Below are 27,129 nucleotides of genomic sequence, written 5' to 3'. Positions count from 1 at the left end.
ACAGGAGCCTGAGCGGTCCCACAGTGGAGTCGGCACCCTTCCCCACCAGCCCCAGCCAGGGGCAGCGAAATGCAGCATCCCCTGCACCCTGCAATCCACCCCACACCTGTGAGCTCGGTGGTGCCCCGCCTCTCCACACAGTCCGCCCATGGCAGGGCGGCAGGGCAGCAGGACTGCAGGACGGCAGCAGCTGCATTCTCTAACTGGCTTCCTCACCCGCTCCGCATCTCAGGGCCCAGTTGTCCCTCCCCAGTCGGTGCACAGCCCCTCCTCTGAGCCAGGCCCTCTCCTCAAAACACTAGGACTCTAGCCCTGGCTGGGTAGCCCCAGGCCGCAGGTTCAATTCCTGGGCAGGGCACATGTAAGAAGAAACCAATGAGTGTATAAATGGGTAGAACAACAAATAAATGTTTCTCTCTCCCTTCTTCTCCCTTTCTAAAGTCAATAAATAAAATAAATGTTATAAAAGCCACTCAGAATGTAGCTGGAGACACAGACAGTCACAACCCACATGGCAGCCCAAGCTGGAGGGTGCTACCAGAGCCCAGAGGGGAAGGTCTGACTCATTTTTGGTTGGAGAAGGGGGGACTGCTTAGGGGAATCGACATTTTCAATGAGCCAGCCTTGAGAGGCAGAGACGAAGAGAATTCTGGGCAGTGATGGCCTGAGCCCAGGCAGGTGCCGAGGAAGGGTGAGTGAGGGATGCTGGGACGGCTGCAGTGGCGCAAGCGCGAGTGTGTGCGTGTGTGTGTGTGTGTGTGTGCAAGTGCATGTGTGTGGTGGAGTGCTGGGGGATTCCCCGTAGCAGGTGTCTTCCTGCCCCCATCCTAGCAGGCAGGCAACTGGAGCACAGAGTTTTATTTTGTCTGTGTTCCACCCACCCCCACTGCACTCCTCCTGGACTCCACTGGGGCCGCTCTCCCTGTCGCTTACCCCTGGGCACAGCACAGTCGCCACATCCAGCCAGGCTGGAAACCTCGGGATGATGGGAGGCACCATCAGAGACTCACAACCCCTTCCACAGCCAGTCTGGTGACTGTGCCTTCCAAGTGTCTCTGGAATCCCTCCCTGGGCTACCTCCCAACATCCCCCTAGCCCTAGTCGAGACCTCAGCCTTTCTCACCTGGCTGCCTGCCCTCCCTGCCTCCACCGAGGCCCCTCAGCATCCATTCTCCATGATGGAACCAGAGTGGTCCTCGCACAGCCAGAGGCTGACTGGGCTCCCACTGCCCAGTACAAGCAGGCTCCCCAGTACAGCCTCAAGTGGCTCCCTCCCCTCCTCCCCCTGGAGCCACACCGGGCCCCACTGCTTTCAGTTCCCAAGCACAGGCCACCGCACACTCAGCCCCCTGCCCGGAGTGCTTCCCCACTCCGGCATGGGGGTGCAGACAGCAGGTCGGGCAAGCTTCCCTGCCTGGGGTGTCCTGGCCTCCGCAGTGATCACCAGGGTGGTCTGGGTGGGTCACTTCTTGTTTGTCTGCTGCCCCATCTGTCTAGGAGCCCTTCAAGGGAGGGGGACCAGGTCTGACACACCTGTGACCTCTGGGCCCACAGCAGGTATCAGGAAAGGTTTGTTGATTGACTAAATAACCAGTGCCTCCCAGACAAGACTGGTGTGGAACTGCGGAGAGGGCACAGGGCTGGGGGTAACAGCAGGGGCAGTGTAGGTTGTGCCTTCAACCCTTCGGCTTGAATAAATCACTTACTCTTCGTGGAGCTCCATCTGAAAGATGGAGGGGGTCAAATAAGCTCAACACAGCCTTCCAAAGGCAAGCTCACTATTGATGTGCAAGAGAAGTAACCGTCACTGTCTCCTTCAGAGCGCTGGGCTGGGAAGTTCCTCCAGGCATCTGACCTATATCCCTCTTGCTACAGAGAAGCTGGTTCTGACATTGCGCCGCCTCCCACAGCAGCACAGTCCTCAGGGGGCCCGGGGTGGGGCCGGCCTGAGGACTGTCTTCTGTCCTATCAAGGCCTTAATTGGCAGCACGAGAGTAATGAGTCATGGACAACCACCAATTAATTATCCCCAGTTATAAAAAGCATTGCTTCCCCTTCCTAGATGCCGAGTGAGCCGGCCCCCTGTTGCCGGGCCCCTCCACGGCCCGCTGCGGCTGCTGGCAGCAGAATAGGTCATTCCACCTCTCCAGTCCTCAGTTTCCTGTTTCCTTATTTGACAAGTGTGGGCCCTGGGGGGAGGGGACAGTGTGAGCAAAGGCTTGGGGCAGGAAGGAAGGAGGCAGCTCGGACAGACAGACAGATGGCAGGAGGGGCTCCTCCTCAAGCTCCCCACCTGCCCTCCACCCTTCGCTGTCCCAGGACCCACCCAGGGCTGCAGGGCCAGATCCCAGCCCGGAAACATGGAGGGAGCGTCCCCAGTGTGCCCCGGAGACACTCCCCATCTTGTCCAAAACCCACCTGGTCCAGTGCTCTTTCTCCTCCATCAGAAAGCTTCCCAAGTCCTCCCTGCCCTACCTTTCTTCTCCATCTTGCAAACTCTCATGACAAAAATACTTGGACTCAAAATACATGAGTCCTCCCCGACAGCCTCCCTCTTCCTGAGGCTCTTGCTGCAGATCTGTGCCCACTCCGGGTGTGACATGACTTCGAGCCTTGATTGCTCTCTCCATGCAGGGGGTGTAACCAAGAAACATGCCCACAGGGGTGCTGTATCAGTCAACAAGGTGATGCATGTTAGCCGTGCGCTCCCCGAATACAACAGGCACTCAGTAAATGTGAACCGTTACCCTCACACGCCATCTCTCAGCCTGCTGAGAGTGAAACGCTTCTGTGACTCACCGCTCCTGTCACCTCACTCCACAGATGAGGAGGCCCAGAGAGGCCAGCTTCACAGGAGAACTTGGCCCCAGGCTTCCCCTCGACTCAGAACTCCTCTGAGTTGGGAGATGCAGTGGGAGGGCTCCCCAAGAGGACCTCAGGGGAGGTAGTGCCTGGGCAGGGGCCGTGCAGGGTATCCCTAAATGAGGAGGAGGCGGCAGGGATGAAGGGAGGCACAGGCCTGCAGGTGGACCCCATCCTTTTGCCAAGCACAGCCTCTCCTCCACCCCCAGCGGCTCTTCTTTCCCCGCCCACCTGCTCCCAGAGCTCACTGGGGGGCCTCAGTTTGTTCAGCACCATATGATGGGGCACCTTCTCTGCACCAGCCCTGACTCTGAGACACCAGATGGCTGTTCCCTTCACTGCGTCAGGCCAGAGAGCCCAGCAACCCCTCACTGTCCTCACACAGCTGTCTCTGAGGGACTAGGGAGAGAGAAAAGAGAGGAGAGAGAGTGAGACAAGAGCGAGCATGCTGAGGCTGGAGCCCAGGAAGTGGGAGGGGAAGCAGGTGGGGAGTGAGTGACAGGGAAGGGGAGGATGCTCCTCATCAGCTGGGAGTCTCAGGGTCACCTGAGGTGAGCTCAGCCCTTTCTGCAGAGGCCCTCCCCCCAGAGCTGCTGCAAAACCCCATCCCCTTTCCCAGCAAGGCTGGCTTGTGGCCTCCTGAGGTCTTTCCTGCTTTTGCCCCCTACCTGGTACCTGGACGGACCTCAGCATGTGCAGAGCCTGCACAGCGCAGGCTCCCAGGCAGCTCAAAACCAGCCTCAGCCCACCACTTCCTCCCCTCTGGGTGCTGCGCTGGCCACAGCCAGGGCCCATCACTTCCTGACCACACAGCCAACAACTGGCTGGCTGGCCTGGGCCCACCGAGGGCTGTGAGTGCCCTGGGAGACACACCTTCCTCCACGGTGGACTCCAACAGCCAAGGAACTTCTGGCTCGGAAGTTCAGCTGTCCTTCTCTCCCTTCCTCAGCTTCAGCTTCCTCCCCACCCCGACCAAGAGCTGTTGGATCTACCTTGCCTGGGGCCAGTTCTGAGCACTACCCTTCACGGGCTGTGCGACCCGGGCCCAGTCACAGACAGCCAGCTTCTGTTTCCCGATGTAAGATGGTGGCCATGACCCCTGGCTCAGGGGTGGGTGTCAGTGCTCAGCACAGCGCCAGGTGCAAGACACACGGGTGCAGGCTGCCTGCCGCCCCGCCACCCCACTGCCCGCTGCTCCTGACACAGGGAGGCCCTGCTGCCGGGCCCCAGTCTCGGGGGAGAACAAATAATGGAGCCTGGAGCAAAGCAGAGTGGCCAAGGAATTCTAGAGTCTTGACCCAGCCCCACTTGCACTGCAGAGACGGAGAGGCCGAGGCAGTGACTCAGGAGTGGCTGGTCCCAGTGACTGGTCACAGCGAGCACTGGTGGTCGCTTCCTGCCGCTGTCGCACGCCATCCGTCCCGCAGCTCCGTGAGAGGCAGGTGTGCTATCTCACAGGTGAGAAAGCTCAAAGTCAAGTACACACCGTGGACAAAAAGGGGCACTGTGACAAATCTAACCGAAAGTAACCTCGAGGGTGATCTGATCACAAATTCCTGTCTGGGCAGGACTTGGTGAGCAGGCCCCTCCGGCCGGTCACTACAGGCTGTCTTTGCCCTCAGCAAGCCCTGCCCACTGTTTCCGTGCAGCTTTGTTAACACACCTCTGCAGCGCCTCTTTGTCAGACCCCTGGGAAGCAGAGCTGACCTCCAGGGAGCCCCTAACCTTGTTAACTATCATGTATCCGTGCCCCACCCTGCTTTCTGCCACCTTCCTGGAATCTCTCCTCCTTACTCTCAAATGCATAAAAGAAACTGCAAAATGTCATTCTCCAGAGCAGTTGAGACCTCACTTCCCAGCACTGTCATCAGTTTGGCTCAATTAAAATCGCATTACAATCCTCTACAGGTTTGGACCTTTCTGACGTCAGTAGTCCCACTAGGAGAGGCTCAGTTTTGACCGTGAGGCCTGCCCAACCCTGACAACACAGACTGCACTGTGGTGGGGGGAACCCCGTGTCCACATAAGATGGAAAAGCTGTCCCAGGCAGGCAGGGCCTGGGGCAGATAGACTGGGGCCTGCTCTGTCACCGTGGACAGGCCCCTTCCTCTCCCTCGCTGAAGTCTGGCTCGTTGCCTCCTCTGTGCTGGGAGTGCGGACATGCCCACAAATCAGGCCAGGTGCCCAGGCTCCTGTTTAGTCTAGCGTTCCGCCCCTCACTACCACAGGCAGAACAGGAGATGGGACAGGGGACAGGCCCCTCCACCCCCCTTGTCCAGGCAGCCCTATGCCACCTGCCCTCTGACCTCAGCAGCCACCCCTACACTCTGCCACTCCTGCCTGTTCGGGGGCCAGCTGCATCTGGAGGCTGGCTTCTTCATTCAGACGAGCAGGGAAGAGGAAAGTTGTTTTTCAGGCAGCAAAGCTTTTAGATAAACACAATTTATCTCTTTCTCCATTCCTTCTTAAAGGAATTGGGTTCCTTCGGAAAAGAAACTAGATTCACCAGCGGACGGCGCCCAGGGACGAAGTGCCACTCAGTTTGGCCTGGGCCACTGACACTGAAGGAGGCTTTCTTTATCCGGCTGGGCACCTGCCGCCAGCTCTGGCTCAGGTGGCCGGGTCCTGGTGCCAGGCCACAGCCCTGCCAGCTCCCAGGCTCCAGAAGGCCTGGCCCACCTCCCCACGCTCCCCTCCAGCCACCCTCCCTGCTCACCTGCCCGTCCTGATCTGCCAGGAGGCTGAGAACCTCTGTGCACCTTGGGGTGACCACTTCCTCTTAGAGTGCCCCTCCCGGAGCGCCCCTCCCTGCCCAGCCTCAGGGGCAGCCTGGCCCCCATGCTGTCAGAGTAGAGTTAGCAACTGGCTACATCCACGACAGAACAGCCTCACCCACCTGGTCAGGAAGATTCAAGCACGACCACGGGCCCGCGTGACAGAGGGAGGACTGAAACCCAGAATGGGCACTGACTGTCCTGAGCCACAGAGCAGAGTGACAGAGCTGATGCCCCTTCCCCCAGATGCTGGGGTGCCCTGGACCCCCGTGACCAGGCCCCACCTCGGCTCACCGGTGTGGTGTCGTCATGGGAGCGCTGGTAGCGTTTCCAGCGGCAGCCGTAGATGCCCGTGAGGCAGGAGAGGCACAGCTGGGGCTCATAGTACTGCAGGGGCTGGTGTCTCACCATGCTCGTGCCCGAGGCCCTGGTGCCCGGCCCTCAGGAGCCCATGGGGGCCCCAGGCTGGTCCTGTGGGAGAAAGCACAGGGCTGTGAGACAGGGGACAGTGGGGGGTCGGCCCCAGACACAGCCAAAGTCTTTGCAGCCCAGGTGAGGGCGGGCCAGCCTCTGCACAAACCCCTGCAGGGGGCCCAGGCCCGCCTGGAGTCAGAGGCCCACACCTTCAGGTCTCCTGGAGTGCCACCCACCCCCAATCTTATCCACACACTTGCCCCCTCCTCCCAGCCACCCTCGCCCCGCACAATACTGCTTCTTCCTCTGTGTGGAAGACTCCCCCTTAGAACTGCCCCAGGTCACCTTCCACAAAACTGCAACTGCTTCCCATCCTCTCTCAGCCATTCTCAGCCTTATTTTCTCAATCGTGTTCCCAAACATACTTTACTTATTTTGTGTCTTGTCTACCTATCCCGCTCTGATGATAGTTTCAGAGAGGCAAGGATTTTGTCTGTTTTCTCCTCTGCCGTAACTCCAGGACCTAGAACAGTGCCTGGCACACAGAGCTTCCCAAATAATTATGTTAAAATAAATTCTCATAAGAGCTGACATGTATCGAGCACTTAAAATATTCCAGGTACCGTGAGGACACTTTATATCCATTGTTCCATCGCACTGTCACAAGGGGGCAGGTGCAGCACCCCAAACCCATTGGACAGGTGAACACACTGAGGCCCCGTGAGAGATGGGGCAGTGCTGGCCTTGGACGCCAGCTGGGTGTGGGCCATGTGGGACTCTGCTCTGGTGCCCAGATGTGTTCATTCCTTCAGGCTCAGGGAGCCCGGCCCAGTGGGGCTGTGGCAGGTCGGTAGAGCAATGGGAGGGGTCTTGTGGGATGAGTTGAGTCCCCAGGAGCAACAGCCCCAGCCCTGCTTGGGGCCCTGGAGACACCTGCTAGGGCTCCGAGGTGGCCGCATTTGGCCGGTAGCCATTGGCTTGGGCACCTCACCCACCCTGATGTCAGGCATCATCTGGTCCTCAGCACCACTGTTACTACTGCCCCATTTCATAGATGAGGTGAGATATAATTCGCACACCAGAAAATTCACCCCTTTAAAGTGCACAATTCAGTATTTAACATATTGGGTTTTTAGGGCAGTCACTGAGTTGTACAAACACCCCCATTTTCTAATTCCAAAGCATTTTCATCATCCCAAGAAAAGCTCCACTCTCAGCTGCAGCCGCCTCCGGGCCCTGTCGCCCCCATTCCCGCCCTCAGGCCCTGACCACCACTAATCTACTTTATGTCTCGATTTATGTGCCTAGTTGGGACATTTCACATAACAGAAATCACACAATGTATGGTCTTCCGTGACTGGCTCCTTTCACTTAACGCAATGTCTCCGAGGCCCACCCGTCTTGCAGCATAAATCAGCACCGAGTCCTCTTTCAGAGCTGAACAGTGTTCAGTGGTGTGGACCGACCGTTTTCCCTGCTCACCAGTTGATGGGCATTTGTGTTGCTACCCCTTTCTGGCTGTTGCGAGTAACACCGCTGTGGACAAGTTTCTGTGTGAACATCTGTTTCCATTCCCCTCGGGTCTGCAATTTGGAACGGAGCTGCTGGGTCATGCAGTTTGACCCTTTGAAGAACTGCCAAAAGCCATCTCCTGAAGCAGCCACACCCGCACCATCTCCCAGGCCCTACGCATTATCATCACCGCCCCCTTTCACAGGCGAGAAGTCTGAAGCACAGAGAGGCTGGGCCATTCGCTGTGGGTGACCCAGCAGAGACAGGCAATCTGACTCCAGCAGCCTTGCGCTAACCTGGGGTTGGCAAATGGGCTTAACTCAGGGGCCGTATCTGGCCAGCCACCTATTTTTGTATAGCCCACAGGCTAAGAATGGGGAAAAATCAAAACAAGAACACATTTGTGACACATGAAAATTACATGAGGGTCAGGTGTCAGTGGGTCCGTGAACAAAGCTTCACGGATGCAGCCGAGCTCGTCGGGCCTGTACCGTCTGCGGCAGCTCCAGCTGCAGCTGCAGAGCTGAGCAGCTGCGACAGGACCCACACGCCCGGAGGCCTACAGTGCTCACCGTCCCTTGAGAGGGGGAGTTCTCGGGCCCCTGCGACCACTGGGCTACAATGGCTCGTAAGCACAGTGCACGGTGGAGTGAGTAAGGCGAGGCTGTGGGCACTTAAGGAGGGGCAGAGAGGGTCAGGGCAGGCTTCCTGGAGGCCACGCTGAGCTGAGGCATCTGAGATGAGCTCCCGAGACGCCTCCTTCCAAATGTCCGGGGGCAGCACCACAGGGGCAGCTGGGGTTCCGGGCCCACCCACCACTTCTGTCTCTGGGCCTCAGGCAGGGCCTCCGCCTCCCCCCACCCACCCTCATCACCGCCCAGTGCTAACCTCGGCACAGGGATCACAGCCCCAGTCTGAGGAGAGAGATGCATTAGGGGCTTGCTGGGAATATCGACTGACCCAGTGTCTCCTAATTGCTGGGAACTGTCTGCTGCAGTCTCTGGGCCCGTGTTTCCCCAGGGAGCCATGTGGAATATGGTGCAGCTGCCAGGGAATCTCTGAGTCAAGCCCGGCCCAGGGCGTGGAGGGCAGTAAGGGATGCGGATGCTGTTGCGGTCGGCCAGGCTCCCGTGGGGTGCGGAGGCCTGGGGAGTAGAAGGGGGGATGCTCTCAGCTGTGTTCAGCCAGATCTGACCCTGTGCACCCCCAGATTAGGGCTTCTGCTGTCAGGTCAAGCATCACATCCGCCCCCACCTCCCCAGGAAGGGAGGAGGCAGCTGACACATAGAAAGAGGCCAGGATTCATCCTGTGTCAGCCACTGACTTGTCAGCCACTGTGGCTGAGGCCTCTCAGGGCTCTTCCCTGAGCCTTGCTTTCTGAACCTGTAAAATGGGATAACAGCCTTTGCCTGGACTTCGGTAGGCGACCAGGTATGGGGGAGGGGCGCCAGGAGGGTGCACGGCTGCAGTGACTGAGGTACTGCAGGTGGGCACTCTATCAAGCAGAAGCCCACGCCCAGGTTCCCCTGCCCTCACATTCCTTTCCCAGGACCCCCAGTCCTGAGACTGGTTCCCACATGTCCTCTGCCCTTCCCCGTTCGCCCACTGCCACAACTGAGCAATACAATCCCTAGGAATGGAAATTCCACTTCAAATCTGGAAAAGAGGGAAGTAGAACTGCTTGCCCTGGGCCTCAGCCCAGCGCCCAGCTGATTTTGGCTCTTGCAACGGCCTCTCCTGAGGTAGAGTTTCACACTATCCATAAGGTCAGGGGTATCCGTGGGAGGCAAGCCCCTGTCTCTCCTGTTGCTATTCTCCTGGGGTCATCTCGTCCACTCCCAAGGCTTCAGTTACTGGGCGCGGCCAAGGCCACCCAATCTCTGCCTCTCCATCAAGACAGCAGGCTCCTGGCTGTCTCCGGGGGTATCGCCCAGGTCCTGCAGACCCAGCACCGCCACACTGACCTCCTCACCACCGCAACCTGCCTCTTGTAGCCCCCAAAGCCCTTCGCCACCGTTCCCTTGACTACTGCGCTGGGGGCGGGGGCGTTATGCCCACCACCCCAAGCTCTGTCCTGCAGCCAGCACAAACTTTTTAACAGGCACATGACCAGGATCTGGCCCCTCCAGCTCCTTCAGCCTCGCCACTCCAGAACTTGCCGTCCCTCCATCTGATCAACACCCCCTGACCCTTCGAATCTCAGCTCAGGTGTTACCTCCTCCAGGGAGCCTGCCCTGGGCCCCAGGTTCAGTCAGAGCCCTCCTCAGGCTCCTGTAGCCCTGGGCGTCCCTGATCCTGGGAGCCCGTGTGAGTAGTGTGGGGGTGTCCGTCTCCCCCAGGGGATGGTCTGAGTTTCTCCTACATCCCCAGTGGCCACCACAGGGCAGCAAGAGGACGAGGCCCTGGGGTTTCCTGGACTGCACGGCTGGGGAGGCCTGGGAGTTCTGCCAGGATGTGCTGCTCAGACCCTGGGCATTCGGACGAGCTCCCAGAGACCAGCTCTCCCGCTCCCTTCCCTCCCTCCCCTCCAGGGCAATGGCATTACTTAGGATCAGTTGATTTCTCCAGGTTACCTCCCAGGGTATCAGCCAAGTTCTCAAGAAATCCCCCGCCTGGAGCCCCCACTGGCTCTGGGACAGGAGGAAGCCCCAACCTCCGATCCTGATGTTTGAGGCCCCCTCAGCCCAAAGTCCCATTGTCTGTCTGGATTTTTGGCCCCTGCCCTGCACTCCTGTTTGCACAGGGAAGGGCCTTCCCGGAGCCAGGCCTGAGATGCTGCCAGGGCCCACTGCAAAGCTGCAGGGTCCTCTCCCACCCTGGTGTCCTGGGAAGGCACCCAACCCACTGCTCTCCTGGTCCTCCCTCCCAGGACCCCCAGACAGCCGGGCCCTCACTGGCCCCAGGTCCTGCTGCCTCTGGCCCCAAGTCCCCTCTCTTTCCTGAGAGTGGAAGGACTCTCAGGCCAGGTGTCAGTGCCCAGGTTCCAGCCTAGTCGCCTTCAACTGACTTGCTGTGTGACTTCAGACAAGTCACTAGCTCTCTCTGAGCTTACTTTACCCATCTGAGAAATGGGAACTAGATGGAATAACAAATAAAAGAACCCCAGGCTGCAATAAAAGGAATAAAATATTCATCTGTGCCACAACATGAAAGAATCTTGAAAACAGTGTGCTGAGCAAAAGAAGCAAGTTATAGAACGTGGCGCCGGGCTTGCTGGGCCCGCGCTGGGCACTGCACCTGTGTCCCCTGCTGGAGGCAGCCTCCCGAGTAGAGCTGACAGGCTGCTGTTGCAGATTAGAGCCATGGGCCCCAGGCCAATGGACGAACGAACTGTGGCCCACCCAGATAATGGGACATTACTCAGCGATAAAAAGAAATGCACGACCAAGCCACAAAAAGACATGAAGCGACTTTAAAAGCATGACACTAAGTGATAGGAGCCAATCTGAAAAGGCTACAGACTGCATGATTCAACTACATGACATTCTGCAAAAGGCAAAACTGTAGCAGCATTAAAAAGATCAATGGTTGCCAGGGACTGGGGGTGGGGAGCATAGGGGGCTTTCAGGACAGGGAAACTGTTCTCTGTGACACTGTAGTGATGCGCCCGTGCCATTACACATTTATCAACCCCCACAGAATGTACGGCACAAAGAGCGAACCCTAACGCAAACCATGGGCTTTGGTTAATGACATTGTAGCTGTGTCGGCCCCTCAGTTGTAACAAACATACCACCCCAATGTAAAATGTTAATAATAGGGGGACTCTGAGGTGTGGGTCGGAGAGCATGCAGGAACTCTGTGCTTTCTGATCCATTTTTCTGTCAACCTAAAACCAGTCTTTAAAAAAAAAATAAAGCCTATTAATTAAATATATGTATTTAATTTAGATACCTATATCGATCGACTGATAGATAAGCAGACCCAAGACATTAAGTGATTCGCCCAAGGCTGAACAGCTAATCAGGACAGAAGGATTTGAATCCAGGGCCGCAGACTCCACGGCCCATCTTTCCATGGCACCGGCTGCAGAGGGAGTGTCTGCCCACGGTTCTGCCGCCTTCCATGCCTGTGCCAACCGCAGCATTTGTGTCACTGCAAATTGCCCTCAAAGGGCCAAGCTCAACATTTTGCTTGGCACCTCAGGAGCAGGAGCACAGAGTAGGGCCAAGAACCCAGGGGAGGAAAAGGGAACCCCCCCCCCACCACCACTATGGGCTCAGAGCTGGAGTCTCCGGCATCCTGCCAGGGCCATGGGGGCAGAACCGCTCCCCTCCTCCTTGGCCAGGGCTGCCCTTACTGGGGCCTCCACCCAGCCCTGCCCCAGGGCTGACAGGCTGAGGCTGAGCTCAGCCACTGGCAGGTTGGGTGACCCCTCTGAGCCTCTGGCCCTTGCTTTCCTGTCTGTATCGGGGGAGGGTCTGAACACCACCAGATGGTCTCCAAGGGCCTGTTGGGCACTCAGCTTCTAAAACCCATTAACCATCTGCTCTGTCCCTACCCCTGGGAGAAAAGCAGAGATGGGGCAGCTCAGGGGGAGGGAAGGGGAATCCCACAGTCCTCACCTGGTCTGAGGGGAAGAGCCCCTACATTCCTAGGACTAATGGCTGGGCACCCTGAGCCTGCCACTGACCGAACAGTCACAACAAGGGTGAAAGCTACAGGAAGGCCCATGACGTCCTGAGCTGCCCCTGCCCAGCTGCCTCCACTGTCTCTGACAGGGACCAAGGCACAGGGAGTCGCGGCCTGGATAACTCACAGTGATGATCCCAAGCTTGACTTGGGCTAAAACTCAGGGCGTAAAAGGCCACAGTGACTCCTCCCCATCATGCTCAAGGAACGTGGCCTTGGAGAGAGACCGGGGCCTCCCTGGGCTCTCCCTCACCTGCCCCCCGGTGCAGGTGTGCCCCCCCAGTGCAGGAGTGCCCGTGAAGCCGCCTCAGCTCCGGCCCCTCTGCCCCTCCTTACTGCCGGCAAACTCCTCCTCATCTCAGCTCAGGGGGCCTCTCCTCTCAGATTCCCTTCCTGCTTGCGTCAGGGTCTTGGGGACCCAGAGCCCCTGTGTGTCCTCAGGTCCCAGCACTGGTCACTGCACAGTGGCTTCCCAGAGAGAGCAACGCCGGGGCAGCAGTCAGCACTCGGGGAGGTTTGGAGCACAAAGGGGACAGGAGGGGGACTCTAGGGGAAGGAACAGCACAGGGAAAGCCTGGCGGCAGGGAGGGGCGAGCAGGGCCTCTACCAGGGCCAAGACTGCCCCCGGCTCCAAGATGAAAGTTAAGCCCCACGTGGGTTCAATCTGGTGGGGGAGGGGTGTGCTGCCTACAGGATCCCTCTGGCCCTCTGGGGGGCCGGGGGGGGGGGGGGGCGGGGGCAGCAGAGCAGCTCCTGAGCAGCTCCCTACTTGGGCTGTTTCTCCCAACTAACTACTAAACCCAAAACGACAAGACAAATCCCAAACACCGAGGCCGGAGGTGGGGTGACTGGGCTAATTCCGGGACTTCCATTTTCCAAGGCTTGAAGAGCCTGGAGAAAGGCAGGACCAGCCAGTCCCAGGCCCCTCCCCTCCAGCTTCTAGCACAGCCTTCTGCACTTAGCTGTTGAGGAGAGGCCACAGATTTGGAGCATTTCTGGTTGTGAGGGCCTCCTCAGATGGCTTGGATTTGGAGGTCTGGGTTGCCACCCCCACACTATGGCCCTGAGCGTGTCACTCCACTTCTCTGAGCCTTGGAGAAGCCCTACACACAAACGACAGGGAAGGTACGCAGATGCAGGACAGGAAGGAAGTCTGTCACTGAGGCAGCTGCCAGTGGGGCAGAGGCTGGGAGAGGAGGAGCTGGGAAAGGAGGGGCCGGGAGGGAGGCCTGGGAGGCACAGAGAGAAGGTGGGCCAGTCACACAGGGCATTGGAGCTGCTCAGTGGCCCAGGCTGGGGCTCAGCAGGAGCCCTCAAAGAATCAATCATGCCATAATTAGGGTCATTACTAATCTCTTTCCAGGGAGGTCCCAGAGCCTCCTGTTTGCACAACACTTCTGTCCCCAGAGACCTCAAGAGCTCTCCCTGGGGGAGCAGGCCCCGGCTGAGGCCATCTTGGGGGCGCAGGCAGGCTCGCTGTGCCCCAGTCACGGTTCTCGAATTCTCCCGCCCCCCCCCCCCCCCCCCCCCCCCCCCCCGCTGTCCTCCCGCACAGAGCGCTCCCTGCTTGTTCCTGGGCGCTGCGGCTTCTGCTACCATCTGTCCTGCATCCAGGGCTCTTGAGCTCATTCAATAAATGTTTAAGGAGCCTCCACTGCGTGCCAGGCACTGCCGGGAGCCAAGAAAGATTTACAGGGAACCAGCCATGGGCCTTCCTTCTAGGGGCACGGCCTGCTCACGGCAACAGCGCTACAGTCACAACCACGTGCGTGCCCAATGCTTTGCTGTTTCCGGAGCCTCCCCACACGTCGCTTCACTGAAGCATCCTGCCAGCTCTGCAGGCAAGTACTAGACCCGCATTTTACGGACACAGGTTTGGGAGAGTTGGGGGCTTCAGGCTGGATGGAGCCAGGCTCAGGACCCTGCCCAGGGGCCTTGGGTTCTCCTGGCACCGACAGGACCCCTCTTTCCCAAGCCAAAGCTATGAGTAGTCACCAGGAGTGCCAGAGAGCAAAGCTCAGAACCTCAGACTCAAAATCTCTAGCAGCAAACTCTCTAAACCAGAGTCTTGGAATCACCTCACCTAAGACTCATACAATCATGGACCCCCGGAGCAATCCACAGAACTATCCCTGGATTTCAGGTTATTAAAATCACGAAGCGTCAGCCCCAGGAAAGACCTGCAGCCACTCCGTCCAGCCTCGCTCTCCACGCAGACATCCCCAGCGCATCTCCTAGCAGGGGTTGCCCAGCAGAGCGGCCTGCACAGGCCTGCCTGCTCCCTGGAGGGTGGAGTGGTTTCCTCCTTAAAGCAGACGTGTAGGGAAGCCCTCCCGAGAGGAGTGGCCAGCTCCCACCCTACCCCACCCTCTCCCCCCACAAAAAAAAACAAACAACTGGCACAGGCAGGTTCTTCCCAGAGGAAGCAGAGCGAGCAAACATCCCCAGGGCCTCAGGCTGGGCCTCAAGGGCCAGACAGGGGCCTGGAGAGAGGGAAGACTTGCACCGTCCTCCACAGCTCTGCTCCTCCCAGGAGCCCAGGATCTCCCCAGGGCAGGGAGGCCGCCCAGAGAGAGCAGGAGAAGGTGGAGGCCGTGTCTGGCAGAGACTTGCACTGAGCAAACTTGTCTCTGACTAGTTTTTGCCCCCTGAGGGAATGGAGAGCAATGATTTATTTTATTTATTTATGTAAAATAGTAGGGTTATTATACAAACAGGCTTCCCAAACCAGCCCTGGGGTGGGAAGAAAGGCAAGCCCTACCATTTAAGGAGTCTTTCTCTTGCTTCCTTCCACTCACACCTACCTGTCTTGCCTCACCGCCCCCTTCCCCCCTCACACGGCGGTGTTCCCAGCACACGGCACTACCCACCTTCCCACAGCTTGGCCCTTGCTCACGCTGGGCCCCTGCCAGGAAAGCCCCCCACCCACCCCAGTCCGCATCCCATCCATCTTAACAAATAGACCCTGTGCAAAGCACAATCTGACACCTCCTCGCCCCACCCACCACGGAAGCCCACTGCCTCCTCCCTGCGTGCTCACACGTCTGGCAGAGCTCTTAAGACATGATCACAGGCCTCTGCTCACAGTAATTATCTGCTTCCGCGGCTGCCTTGCCCACAGGGCTGAAAGCTTCTCCAGACGGAGACTTCTGATCCCCTCAGCCAAGTGTTTTTGAAGAGCCACAGTGTCTGTGGCCCCGCACCGGGAGATGGGGACACGAGATACTCCAGGCCCCTTCCCTGCTAGAGAGGTCACCGTGCTGGGGACCTGTGTCCCTGCACTGTGCCAGTGCCAAGGAGGCGCCCATTTATTTGCCAGTCAGAGAAGCTGGTTAAATGTGCAAAGGAAGGAAAGAAGGAGCCGATCAGAGCCTCTTCTTAAACCACACACCTGTGAGCCCTTCTGAGCCTGGTCCCGACTCTGCCTCTGAGCAATAATGAAGCCTTTCCCTATTTATTGAAAAATGAAGTTACTGAAATAAGTCTCAATTAAACATTTTCTCCCACAATTTTTATTTTTTAAGTTATTTTAAAAAATGACTGATTAGTGAGAAAAGAAGGGAGGGAGGGAAAGAGAGAGGAATATCAACTTGGCCACTTATCCATACATTCACTGGTTGAATCCTGTATATGCCCTGACTGGGTATCGAACCTTCGAACTTGCCATATCAGGATGATGCGCTAACCAACTAAGCTACATGGCCAGGGCTCCCACAGTTTTTTCCGAAACCTCCACTATCTGCTTGCACACTTCTGCTCCTGGTCTGGTGTAGGATGACCTGGGATTCAGCACACTGACTTTCTCGCTGTCATTTACATCTGTCTTCCTCAAGGCATTCTGGGAAGAGGAGCAACCCTCTACTTCCAGGCAAGTCTGAGAACCCGGGGCCCAAACTTTTCTACCTCTCTTTCCAATTTCCAGGTTTCCCTTTGGTAACCAAGAAAGCAGGCCTTGCTCGGACGCTAAGGAAGAAAGTCCCAGGAGTTGGTGGCCAGCAAGCTCTCCAGGTTCATGCCAATTCCATCATTCAAGGCCTCCAATTCCATTATCTGCTATTGATTCCTTTGGCTGAAGTATCATTCTTCAAAACACAAATCTCCGCTGAAATGAGAGCCCATGAAGCCCACCCAAATTGGAGGGCAAGGTAGCTTATTTTAGTATGAGGCTCCAGAGAAGCAGAAGACCTCGGGGGTTGGGAATGTGTGCCGAGAGCCAGCCTGCCCGGGTTTGAAACCCAGTTCTGTCACTTACTAACTGAGCAAATTCCTTCACGCCTCTCTACCTCAGTCTCCTTGTTTATAAGGTGGGGATAATAATAGTGCCAATCTCATGGGCTGCTGTGAGGATTAAATGGGCTAATACACATAAGGGGCTTAGGTAAGTACAGGTGCACTGGAGTAAGCAAGAGACAACTCTGCTCCGTGCTTCAGGTTTTTCTTGCCGTAAAGTAGGACAATAACCCCTGTTTGCCCTGTCGTTTTCTGTAAACTGCAGGGTGCAGTCCTCGTGCGAGAGGTAGACATTTTCAAACACAGTGGGCTGCTCTGTGTAGCTTGCCTCTCACTCCTTTGTCCCTGCCTGCTTCTTTTCTTTTTTCTTTACCTGGAAGAAGGCACCAGTGGCTGTGAGCTGGGCTCCCAGAGGTGTCCTGTCAGGGACTTGGTGATGTCACTTCACCGGGAGAGCTGTGGGGATAAGAGGACAAACCCAGTCAGATTACTCAGCAGTTACCCTGCCTTCTCCCTTTCCCCCTGACCCCCAGGGACCTCCTACCCTGCGCCCACATCGTGCTGAGTGTGGAGTTCATGGATGGCTCACATCTAGTCCCTGCCCTGGAGAAGTCACCGAGCTGGGGGAACCGAAGGGACACACATGATCCACTTGCGGACCCCACACACACAATCCTTCCTCCACACATGCTAACCACAGACCTGCCTCAACCCAAAACCAAGTACAACCTGCCCCCTGAACTATTCCTCCTCCCCTATCCCAGACCCCAGGACCCACAGAAACACGATCCAAGACCCAGCCACCCTAGGATGAAACCCAGGGCTGTGCCCAGCTGCTGGGGTGGGGGGCAGAGGCTCTTCCGTGCTGCTCAGGGACCTGCTTCTCTAGAGGTAGCTGCCAAAGCAGCTGTTCTAAAGCAGCCACAGAGGGAGGGCTGGTGGGCTGGAGGCGGGATCTGGGGCACCGCAATTATGTGGCTCACTTCTGACTCATGCACCACCTCCCCCATCACCAGCTCTTGCAGCCCGCTGGACAGCCCTTCTGCCCAGGAACTGCGAAGAGAGATGGGCCATGGGGAGAGGAAAAAAGGGAAGGGGGTTCCGGGTCAGACTGCAGGCTGTGGAGGATACTGCCATATTGCTCTTTAGGGGACACAGGCTGGCAGGGCCAGGAGCCTGCCTACGTCACCCAGAGTGTCAGAGGCAGGGCAAGGGCTGGGACCTAGGTTTCCTGGTGTTTTGCAGGCTCCAGAGAGGTGGTGGCTCAGGCCTGTGCCCAGCATGAGAATTCTCTTCAATCCAGTTAGGCCCCGGAGCCACACACCAGCAAGAAATACCCAGGCAAGACTCGCCCCTGGATGGGAAGGGGGCCGAGCCGGGTTCAAAGACAGCTTGGAAATGACATCCAGCTACTGACAGATTCCTGTGGCACTCCCAGCCCTGCCTCTCTCCACCTCCGCCCCCCAGGTTTCTCACGATGCCCTGAATGTACTGTTCGGTAACTTAATATACTGTACTTTACAGTTTATAAAACATACTTATTTCCTTCATCCCCCACAGTGACCCTAAGACCTAGGTGACAGAGGGAATATACTCAACACAGCAGGGCTTCTCAGACTTTAACACGCAAATGAACCACCTGGAGACCTTGTTCTAATGCGTCAGGCGCAGTAGGTCAAGGCTGGGGTCTTACACTCTACATTTTTGACAAGCTCCTTTTGAAGCTCCTGAGTGAGGCTGATGCTGCTGGTCCAGGGACCACACTTTGAGTAGCAAGACTACCATTGTTAACAGCATGGGTGCAGGGGTCATGCTGTGTAAGTTAGAATCTTGGCTGTTACTGTGTGGCCTTAGTCTAGTTGCTGATCCTCTCTGTGCCTCAGCCTCCTTATGTATATATAAAGAACTCACACGACTCCAATCCAGGAAGACAAACAACCCAATTAAAAAATGGGCAAAGGACCTGAACAGACACTTCTCCAAGGAGGACATACAGAGGGCCCAGAGACATATGAAAAGATGCTGAACATCACTTGCCATCAGAGAGATGCAAATTAAAACCACAATGAGATACCACTTCACACTGGTGAGAATGGCCATCATTAATAAATCAACAAACAACAAGTGCTGGTGAGGATGTGGTGAAAAGGGAACCCTAGTGTGCTGTTGGTGGGAATGCAGACTGGTGCGGTTACTGTGGAAAAGAGTATGGAGTTTCCTCAGAAAACTAAAAATGGAACTGCCTTTTGACCCAGCAGTTCTACTGCTGGGATTATACCCTAAGAACCCTGAAACACCAATCCAAAAGAACCTCTGCACCCCAGTGTTCATAGTACCACAATTTACAATAGCCAAGTGCTGGAAGCAACCTAAGTGCCCATCAGTGAATGAATGGATCAAAAACTGTGGTACATTTACACAATGGAATACTACACAGCAGAAAGAAAGAAGGAGCTCCTCCCCTTTTTGACAGTATGGATGGAACTGGAGAGCTTTATGTTAAGTGAAACAAGCCAAGTGATGAAAGAGAAATACCCTATGATCTCACCTATTAGTGGAACCTAATCAACAAAACAAACAAGCAAGCAAAATATAACCAGAGACACTGAAATAAAGGACAAACTGACAGTAACTAGAGAGGAGGAGGGAGAGGGATAATAGGGGGTCATGGGGGGCATGGAGGAACACGTATGAAGGACACATGGACAAAGCCAAACGGGGTGGGTTTGAGAGTAAGAATCAGGAATGGGTGGGGCAGGGGGCGTGGTGGGGTGAAAATGGAGACGAATGTACTTGAGCAACAATAAAAAAACTCCTTATGTATAAAGTAATAATAATACCTACCCCATGTGATAGGAGGGTAGTAAAATGACTAAAGCGATTATTATTTCAAAACGTTAAATGGAGCCTCTGAGAGGTGGACACAGGCAGCACAGGTGGCAAAGCCAGAATTCAAACCCAGTTCTCTTACTGAAAATCCTGCGATACCAGGCTGCCACAAAATGTCACAGCCAGCAAACACCCCTGCCCCCTCCATTAGACAGACACGGCTACTGAAGCGTGGAGAGGGGCGGAGGACTGACAGGTCACCAAAAGCTGGTGTCAGAAATCCAAGTCCCTGACTCCTGGCCTGGTGCACTGTCACCCTTCACTGTCTGGCAAGGAAGAGAGTGTCACCAATTTGCCCTGAGGCGTCCCAGCTCTGCCGCCAGCCCCCACCTGGAAGCTGAGTGTGGAGTGCCTGGGCAGGGAGGCTGCCCCCGAGCCACATGGGCTGGGTTCCCAGTTCTGTCAGAGTCCTGCCCACCGGGCTGCGTGAGGAGGACAGTCCAGCATCGTCCTTCCAGCTCCACGTCCTGCCTCCAGTCTGTGGCACTGCTCAGCCTTCGGGTCACCCTGTTGGGGTCTCAGGCAGAGGGTGACAGAGCCTGGGCCTGCCTCCACCCCCACCTCGGCTTCCCAATGCAGGGCCAGTGGAAGCCTATGAGTCACTTGAAGGAAGTGTTCAGCCTCAAGGAGGAAGTGGCCCTTCGAGCAGAAACCCCCTGGAGGATCTCCCCAGGGCCCCGGGGCAGGGGGCCTGGGAGGCTGAGTGTGATGGAGGGAAGCCGAATGGGATGTGACAACACCCATTCAGACTCTACCTGGAACTCAGACTCGGCACCCAGTCTCCGCATGTGAAACCTCAGGGGGGGCTTCTCTGCTGTGTGAGCTCAGGCGCATCAGTACCCTTCTCTGAGCCCCAGTCCCTGCATTTGTGGGATCATGGGACTGCATTGCAGGACTATCATGGCCTGGCATTCCACAATGAAAGGGAAAACTGGAGGAAGTGAACGTGGGTTTTAAATAAATGAGCAAATGCGTGTATGAATGAAAAGTATGAGTGAAGGCGATGTCTAGATTTGAGCACTGGCTGCCGGGACGGGCTCAGGCCATCCTTGACCCTAAACTGGAATTAAGTGGGTTGAAAATGCATTATTTTACTTGTTTTTATTCATCTTTCTCAAATGTATGTATGGCTTACGTTTATTTCAATGTTTAATACTAGAAGTGTTTTGGGTCCCTATTGGCAAGTTTGGTGATGTTTCTGTGACCAGAAATATGCCATAGGAACCTAACCCTTGTTTTTCTCAACTGGACTGTGGTAAAAGTGACTTTAATATTTCATTTCACTTAAAGTGGCAGTTTCCAAGAACCTGTGAACAGCATTGAGGACTTACCGTTTTCCATTTCCCAGTCATGCTGAGCATCCTTGACTGACTGACTGACTGACTGACTGACTAGTGGTGGGGGGAGAGCTTTCCCCACCCTCGTCTGCGGTTCTAAACGTGCTTATGAGCCAGTGTGGTTGCTCACAGCGAACTCACACGGCAGCCGAGAGGCACCTTACAGCACGGCAGTCCCTCCTTAGCTGCAGTTTCACCTTCTGTGGTGTTTCAGTTCCCTGTGGTCAACCATGGTCCACAATTATTAAATAAAAAATTCTGGAGGTAAACAATTCTTAAGTTTTAAATTGCACTCCATTCTGAGTAGTATGGTGAAATCCCGCACCACCCTGCTCCATCCGGCCCTGGACATCAATCATCCCTTTGACCACGCACGCTTTGTTCACACTGTGTATGCCCCCTCGCCTCAGTCGCCTGGTAGCCGTCTAGTTATCGACCAACTAGTACGTATCACAGTGCTCGTGTCACAGTAGCCCTTATCTTACTTACTAATGGCCTCAGTGCCAGAGCAGTGATGCTGGGAATTTGGATATGCCGAAGAGAAGCCAGAAGGGCTTCCTTGAAGTGAAAAGGTGAAAGTTCTCAACTTAATAAAAAAAGGAAAAAAAATTATGCTTTGTGCTCGTTTGCCAAGAGACAGACCACATTCACATAACTTTTAGTACAATATATTGTTATAATTGTTCTATTTCATTATTGGCTATTGTTATCAATCTCTCACTGTGCTTAATTTATAAATTAAACTCCATCACAGGTATGTATGTATAAGAAAACACACAGTAAACATGGTGACCCCGGAACTTCGGTTTTGAAAAAAAATCATGTAAGTATAAGTGGACCCACACAGTTCAAATCTATGTTGTTCAAGGGCCAACCGCCTCTCCATCTGCAGGAGGGAGCCTGCGTGTGCAGAGGGTAGACTCCAGTCACACTCAGACCTGGGTTTGCACAGGGTTGGTGCCCCTGACCCTCGAGTCGCTCGCGGTCGGTTGTGTGGGGTTTGGAGCTCTCCCTGGTGTCAGGCACCCCCACTCGGGGGTCTCGGACTGTGCCCCTGTGGATAAGGGGGACGACTGTCTTTAACAACTCACATGGCTCAGGATGGTGCCATGTGAAGTGTGACACAAATTCCTCCCATTAGCCACTAGATGAACCTTCAACATCGGACCTGTCCATAGTTTCATTTTATACACCCTTCAAAACTCTGCATATCTGATCTCTATTTAAATAATTTTATTTTAAATCTGATCTGTGCACATTGTGATATGTATAGTTTTACTTTCTAATATTTTCAAGAAAAATAATTTTTGAAAATATAAATTTTCCTTTCTTTACATTTACTTTGATTTACATTTTTGATGTAAATACATCCAAATTTCATACTCTCTAAATACAAGTGCATTTTATTTTTTGATCCTTTAGATTATTACCGTCAATATGAAATTTTCAAATGATGTGAAAATCTTGATTATAACAATATAATCATAATGATCTTGCTAAAATGAAGACAATAAAGTATATTTTATGAAATAAATATGAACCATAAGTCCTATTACTCCTCTGAACATTACCAGCCCACCATCAAAACACCCAGATGTGTAATAATAATTAAATTCAGTCTTCCTTGACATTTTTGTCAGTTTCAGTCATATAAAACCATAACTTTACATGTATATTTCAATTTACATTATGAAGGTATATTTGCTAAGGTGTGAAAATCAAACTGTTTTATTTTAAAGTTTCAACTATATGACAAATATATAGGGACCTCTATTTGTATTTTTGTCCCAGGTCCTGCAAATTTTGGGCCAGGCCTGCCTGCTGGCTGCAACTTTTGTGGGGCCCTGGCCACCTGTGCTGGGCCTTTTGCCCTGCTGAGCGCCAACCCAGCTTCCGGCCAGCCCAGCCCTCCCCAGGGTCTGCCTGTTAGAAAGCGCTCTACACATGGAATGTCTGTCCTTTTGCTGCTTAGATGGGGCCTTATGTCCAGAGTGACCCACATGCCTGCAAGGCCAGTGACCATGACTTGACCAGTGTCTCTCACAGACGGGGTGCTCCTTCAAGGCCCTTGCACTCCAGCACCCTCTGTGAAGAGCCACCAGGCTGGCCACCCCTGGCCCTCAGGCTTGGTAGATCACCTATGGCTCCCACAGCTGTTTTTCTCCTCCTCTGCACCCCTACTCAGTCCACCTCTACCCAGCGACCCATGTCCCCCCTTACTCTGGGCCTACTGGTCACAGCAACCGGCTTCCGGCTAAAGCCCAGAATGCACCCTCAGCCCCCTGCCATCTGGGCTGACAAGTCTCCACATCCCCGCCCACCACCCTTCCTTCCTAGCATCTTTCACAAAGAGCTTCTAGAGGCAGAAGCTAGGTTCTGCAGGGGCAGGGGCGTTAAGGAGAGAGCAGGAGGCCAAGAGCCAGGAGATCTGGGCACTCGAAGACAGGCCAGCCTCCTCTGCAGGCTCAGAGTCCTTATTTGCTAAATGGGAATTCTGCAGCCAGCCCCGACTGCCTCACGGGATGGCTAGAGGAACCCGGTATCAGGACATGACAGGGCTTTGTAAACTGCCAAGTGCTGACCCGTGTGATCGGGGCCTAACTCCGTCCCTCCCGTGTTTCCTGCTCAACCGGTGCATGCAGAGTCCATCTGTGACAATGCTGTCCACAGTTTAGAGAGGGCTGGCCACAGCCCCGTACAGGGCAGAGACTCGGTCTGTTCTCTCACTCCTCTTAGCCTCCCATTACAACACATTCTACAGACAGCAAAGCAGAGGCTCTCGGGGCACAGCTAAGCAAGTGGCAGGGCCAGGATTCATACTTTGACTCCCAAACCAATCCAGTTGACATAAACCCAGTCACCGATACACATTTCCTAAGCTCACTTGTGTGCCAGGAGAGGCCCTGGTGCCCCAGTGGACAGAGAGAGCTTCTGCTGAAGAAGCCTATGGTCTTCGTGGTGCACAGATGCTGGCTGGCCCCTGTGAACGGTAGAGGCAGGGGGAGGGGTGACAGAGGGCCTTGCTGGCGGATCAAAGCCATCTTCCAGACCAACTCCACAGGGATGCACTACAGGCAGCAACAAACACCTGGGAGCAAGCCGACTTGTTCCCCCTCACCCACCACCCTGGCCAGCCACGCCTGACCTGCTTGGGGGCCACCACCATATGTCCACCCTTCCCCCTGGGATCTGTGGGTTCCCCAGGCTACAGGATAAGGTACAGCCTTACTGTGGAGTAGACATTAGGCCTGGAGAAAGCAGGACCCTGCCCACCTGAGCCAAGAGCCCCCTACATAGTAGGTGCTTCATAAATGGTTGCCAGATGAGCTAATGACTGAACACCAGTGACTGACCACGCAGGTGCCTGGTTCTCTTCATCCTGGCCACTACAAGGTTATGTACAGGAGTTAATGCCATGTTGAAATCATCTGAATTAGGGGAGAGCACACAGAGCTTTGGTTAGAAACACGGGGAGTGCAGCCTCAGAGAGGGAATGTAAGGTGACCAAGGTTAAGCAGCACGTGATGCAGTCTGGACTAGAACCCAGGCCTGTCAGGCTCTGTAGAGCTAAACACCCAGAGGCCCGAGTGGGGAGGCCGGATTATGAGTGACATTCCTTGTGATATCACGGGGTGTGGGGAGGCAGGAGAGGGGTTGGGTCAAATTCCACCGGGGCCAACCCAGGCTGACATCACCAGTTCAAGTGGTCAGAGTCCTGGAAGCTCAACTTCCATTTGTTCATTCCTGGGGCACACGGAGGGACACAAGTTCCACAAACGATCCCTGAGCACCTTCTGTGGAAAAAGCCTCAGCAACGCAGCGGGGTGGGCTGGGCTGGGAAGGGAAGAAAAGCCCAATTCAGCTGAGCTGGGGCTGGGCCCCAGGGGCCTCAATTCCCTCCACAGCGCTCAGGGCCTCCGTGGCCCTGACTCAACCTCTGCCCTTGGGCCCCGTGCCGTCTCCGGCTCTTCACCAACCCACGCTGGGCTGTGCATGCCAAGGTGGGGGTGGTGCAAAGGCAGGCGTCTCTGGAGGGGCTGTGGCAGGCACCAGACCAGCCCTGGCAGGGTCGGGGAGGCTGCCCGCAGCCGTCTTAGGAAGAACCTAGGAGCTGGGGCCCAGTCTGACGGCTGGGGAGCTCTGTGGGGTTCTGTCTCTAGAAGCTGAGAGACACTGAGTAGCCAGGGTAGGGGCAGCAATAGGGTCCCAGGGAAGCTCTCAGAGGCCGTGCCTCTCGCTGACCACACAATCCTGGGACCCCCACTCTGCACTCCTCTTCCTAATAGGTGAGAAGAGCTGTGAATACTGGTGCTTCCTCTGTGCCAGGTTCTGCATAACCCGCAGCGTAAACACTTTATCACGTAGAATCTGCACACTCCTCCGCAGGAGAGGCCTCTGCCGTGCCACACCCACATCTCTCAGGACCTGTTGACCATTCTGGGGCTCACTGGCTTGCGTGGTCCTGTCCACAGCCAGTGACTGCGGAGGTGCGTGAGTGGGCTGCCTTCAGGCCCTTAGAGTCCCCTCACCTGAGGCCCAACAATCCCCCAGAGCCCCCTTTACCAGTGACCTGGTGGGTGGGGGGCTAAGCTGTCCTGCACCCTTGCCCCTGGCAGCCAGCCCCGGCTCCGCGTCTGCAGAGCTCTGGGGGCTGAGCCAAGTTCCCCTCGAGGGGCTTGGCTTGAAGTCACACTCTTGCTTCTCCTCTTTCTGGTTCATTTTCCTATTTCCTTAGCAGTTTTTTCTTTCCTGGAAAACTTCTCATGTGAATCATTCTGACATAAATCCTGGTCTCTGGGCCTGCTTCTGTATCACCCAACCTCCGAGGTCGGTGCCATTCATGTTCCCACGTCAGGGACGAGGAAAGGGAGGCTCAGAGACAGCTGCCCGAGCTCCCTCGTGGCAGGGTTCGAACTGAGGTCAGCCTGGTGCGAAGCCTGACCCCTGTCCACCACCAGCACCGCTGGGACCTGTTTACGTCCCCAGACGCTATTCTCTCCTGGCCGTCTGAGCTGGCTCGCTTTCTCTCTTTTTTTAATGGGAAGAAAAGCTGGAGAACCGGTGGATGAGCCGAGGGGGGTGACTAAGTGTTCGGATTCCTCTGTTGGCTCCGACCCTGTTTTGGTCAGTCCTATGAACCAGGGCGGGCCTGACGTTCTGGGAATGCAGGGAGACTTCAAACCAACTTCATGAAAACAAGTTGTAAAAACACTGGCCACCACTCAAAGGGGCCGGCTGATTGGCTTGGCCCCACAGAGCTGGGTGGAACAAGTTCACCAGAAGGGAACACACAGCAGGGAAGACTTAGGTAGACCCAGAGGAAGAACTTCCTGGTGATTGGGAGCTGAGCCCGGGGATGGAACTGGGCATGGCCTCTTTGGAAGCAGGCCAATCCATGCGCTGACATTCCCAGGCCTTTCTTGTTGGAAGCTTTGCGGAGCCACTTCCGTGAGCGTCGGAGGCACAGAACCACCATGGGCCAAACCCGCCCAGCCCTGAGCTTCCATCACTGACCTGAAACCTGGTGTATTGATGAGGATGTTCTGACTTTGAGCAGCTGCTGCCTCCTAGGAGGTCAACAGTCTTGGGGGGGGGGGGGGAGGGGGGCGGGGAAAGGGGCCTGGAGCCTGCCAGAGCTCAGGGCAGGACAGAGTGCCACCGCCTCCGCCCCTGCCTTCCACAGCCAGACCTCCAGGAAGAGCTGCCTCCTCTGGGAGCCCTCCCCTGATGCAGAGGCCTACACAGGTGTGTATGGGTGAGACCCCCCCCCCCCTCCTGCCTCTCGCATCTCCTCTCTCCTCTCCAGGCGGCACTGAATAGGCCCCGGCCTCAGCCAGTTTGTCCCCCTCCACCCCCTGCCAGCTCTCCCTTTCTCTCCTTCCTTCTCACCCCAAGTTCTCAAACAGTTGTCTACACTCTTGCCCCCACTCCCTCCCTCCCACCACTGCAAAACCAACCGCCCTCCGTTCCCACCGGGCTCACTCGTGGCCTCCAGGGAGTGAGCTCCCCGCACAGTTCTCGGTCCTCCTCACACTGCAGACCTCGCCTCCCCACCCTGGGCCCTGGCATCCAGACCACCTGCTGCTCTGACTCCCCTGCCCCTCTCCCACCGCCGAAGGGCCCCTCTCTCCGCCCAGGCCCCCTGCTGCTGCTCTTTATCCTAAGTCCCGTTCCCACCCTCGCCCTTCAAGCTCTCCTTGGACGGTATCGTCCATCACCCCTGTCTCTGCTCAAGGCCTGTGCACCCAGTGAACCTCCGGACATCCCACAGATACCTCACGCCCACAGGGACCAAATCCACCACATCACCCTAAACCTGCTCCTACCCCTCCCACCACCTCAAGCCACCTCCATTCTTCCAGGCTTCCAGGCCTGGAAGATGGGAGTCGCCCTCCCCACCTCCCCAAATTCCAGCCAGCACCAAGCCCCACTCTGTTCTCCAGCCCCTTCCCTGCATCTCCCACCAGACATCCCTCAAG

The 27,129-nt window shown here is 55.8% G+C and overlaps 1 protein-coding gene across 8 annotated transcripts in view; it reads right to left on the bottom strand.

Annotated features, from left to right (window-relative positions):
- GDPD5 (glycerophosphodiester phosphodiesterase domain containing 5) overlaps positions 1-27,129 on the bottom strand; it is an 86,877-nt gene that overhangs the window by 34,497 nt on the left and 25,251 nt on the right. For 5 of the 8 annotated variants that reach the window (XM_028517502.2, XM_036028803.1, XM_028517501.2 and 2 more), the window contains exons 2-3: positions 16,798-16,880; positions 5,931-6,107 (exon numbers count right to left, since the gene is read on the bottom strand). In XM_028517502.2, the coding sequence (XP_028373303.1) occupies positions 5,931-6,047 (117 nt within the window). In that variant the 5' untranslated portion in view covers positions 6,048-6,107; positions 16,798-16,880. Of the gene's footprint in view, positions 1-5,930; positions 6,161-15,234; positions 15,256-16,797; positions 16,881-27,129 lie in introns of those variants that run through there. The other 3 variants (XM_036028802.1, XM_036028801.1, XM_036028800.1) reach the window with 3 other exon arrangements.

The sequence above is a fragment of the Phyllostomus discolor genome, chromosome 6 (genome assembly GCF_004126475.2).
Source record: "Phyllostomus discolor isolate MPI-MPIP mPhyDis1 chromosome 6, mPhyDis1.pri.v3, whole genome shotgun sequence".
NCBI lineage: Eukaryota > Metazoa > Chordata > Mammalia > Chiroptera > Phyllostomidae > Phyllostomus > Phyllostomus discolor.
This window is presented reverse-complemented; position numbering and strand designations above follow the sequence as displayed.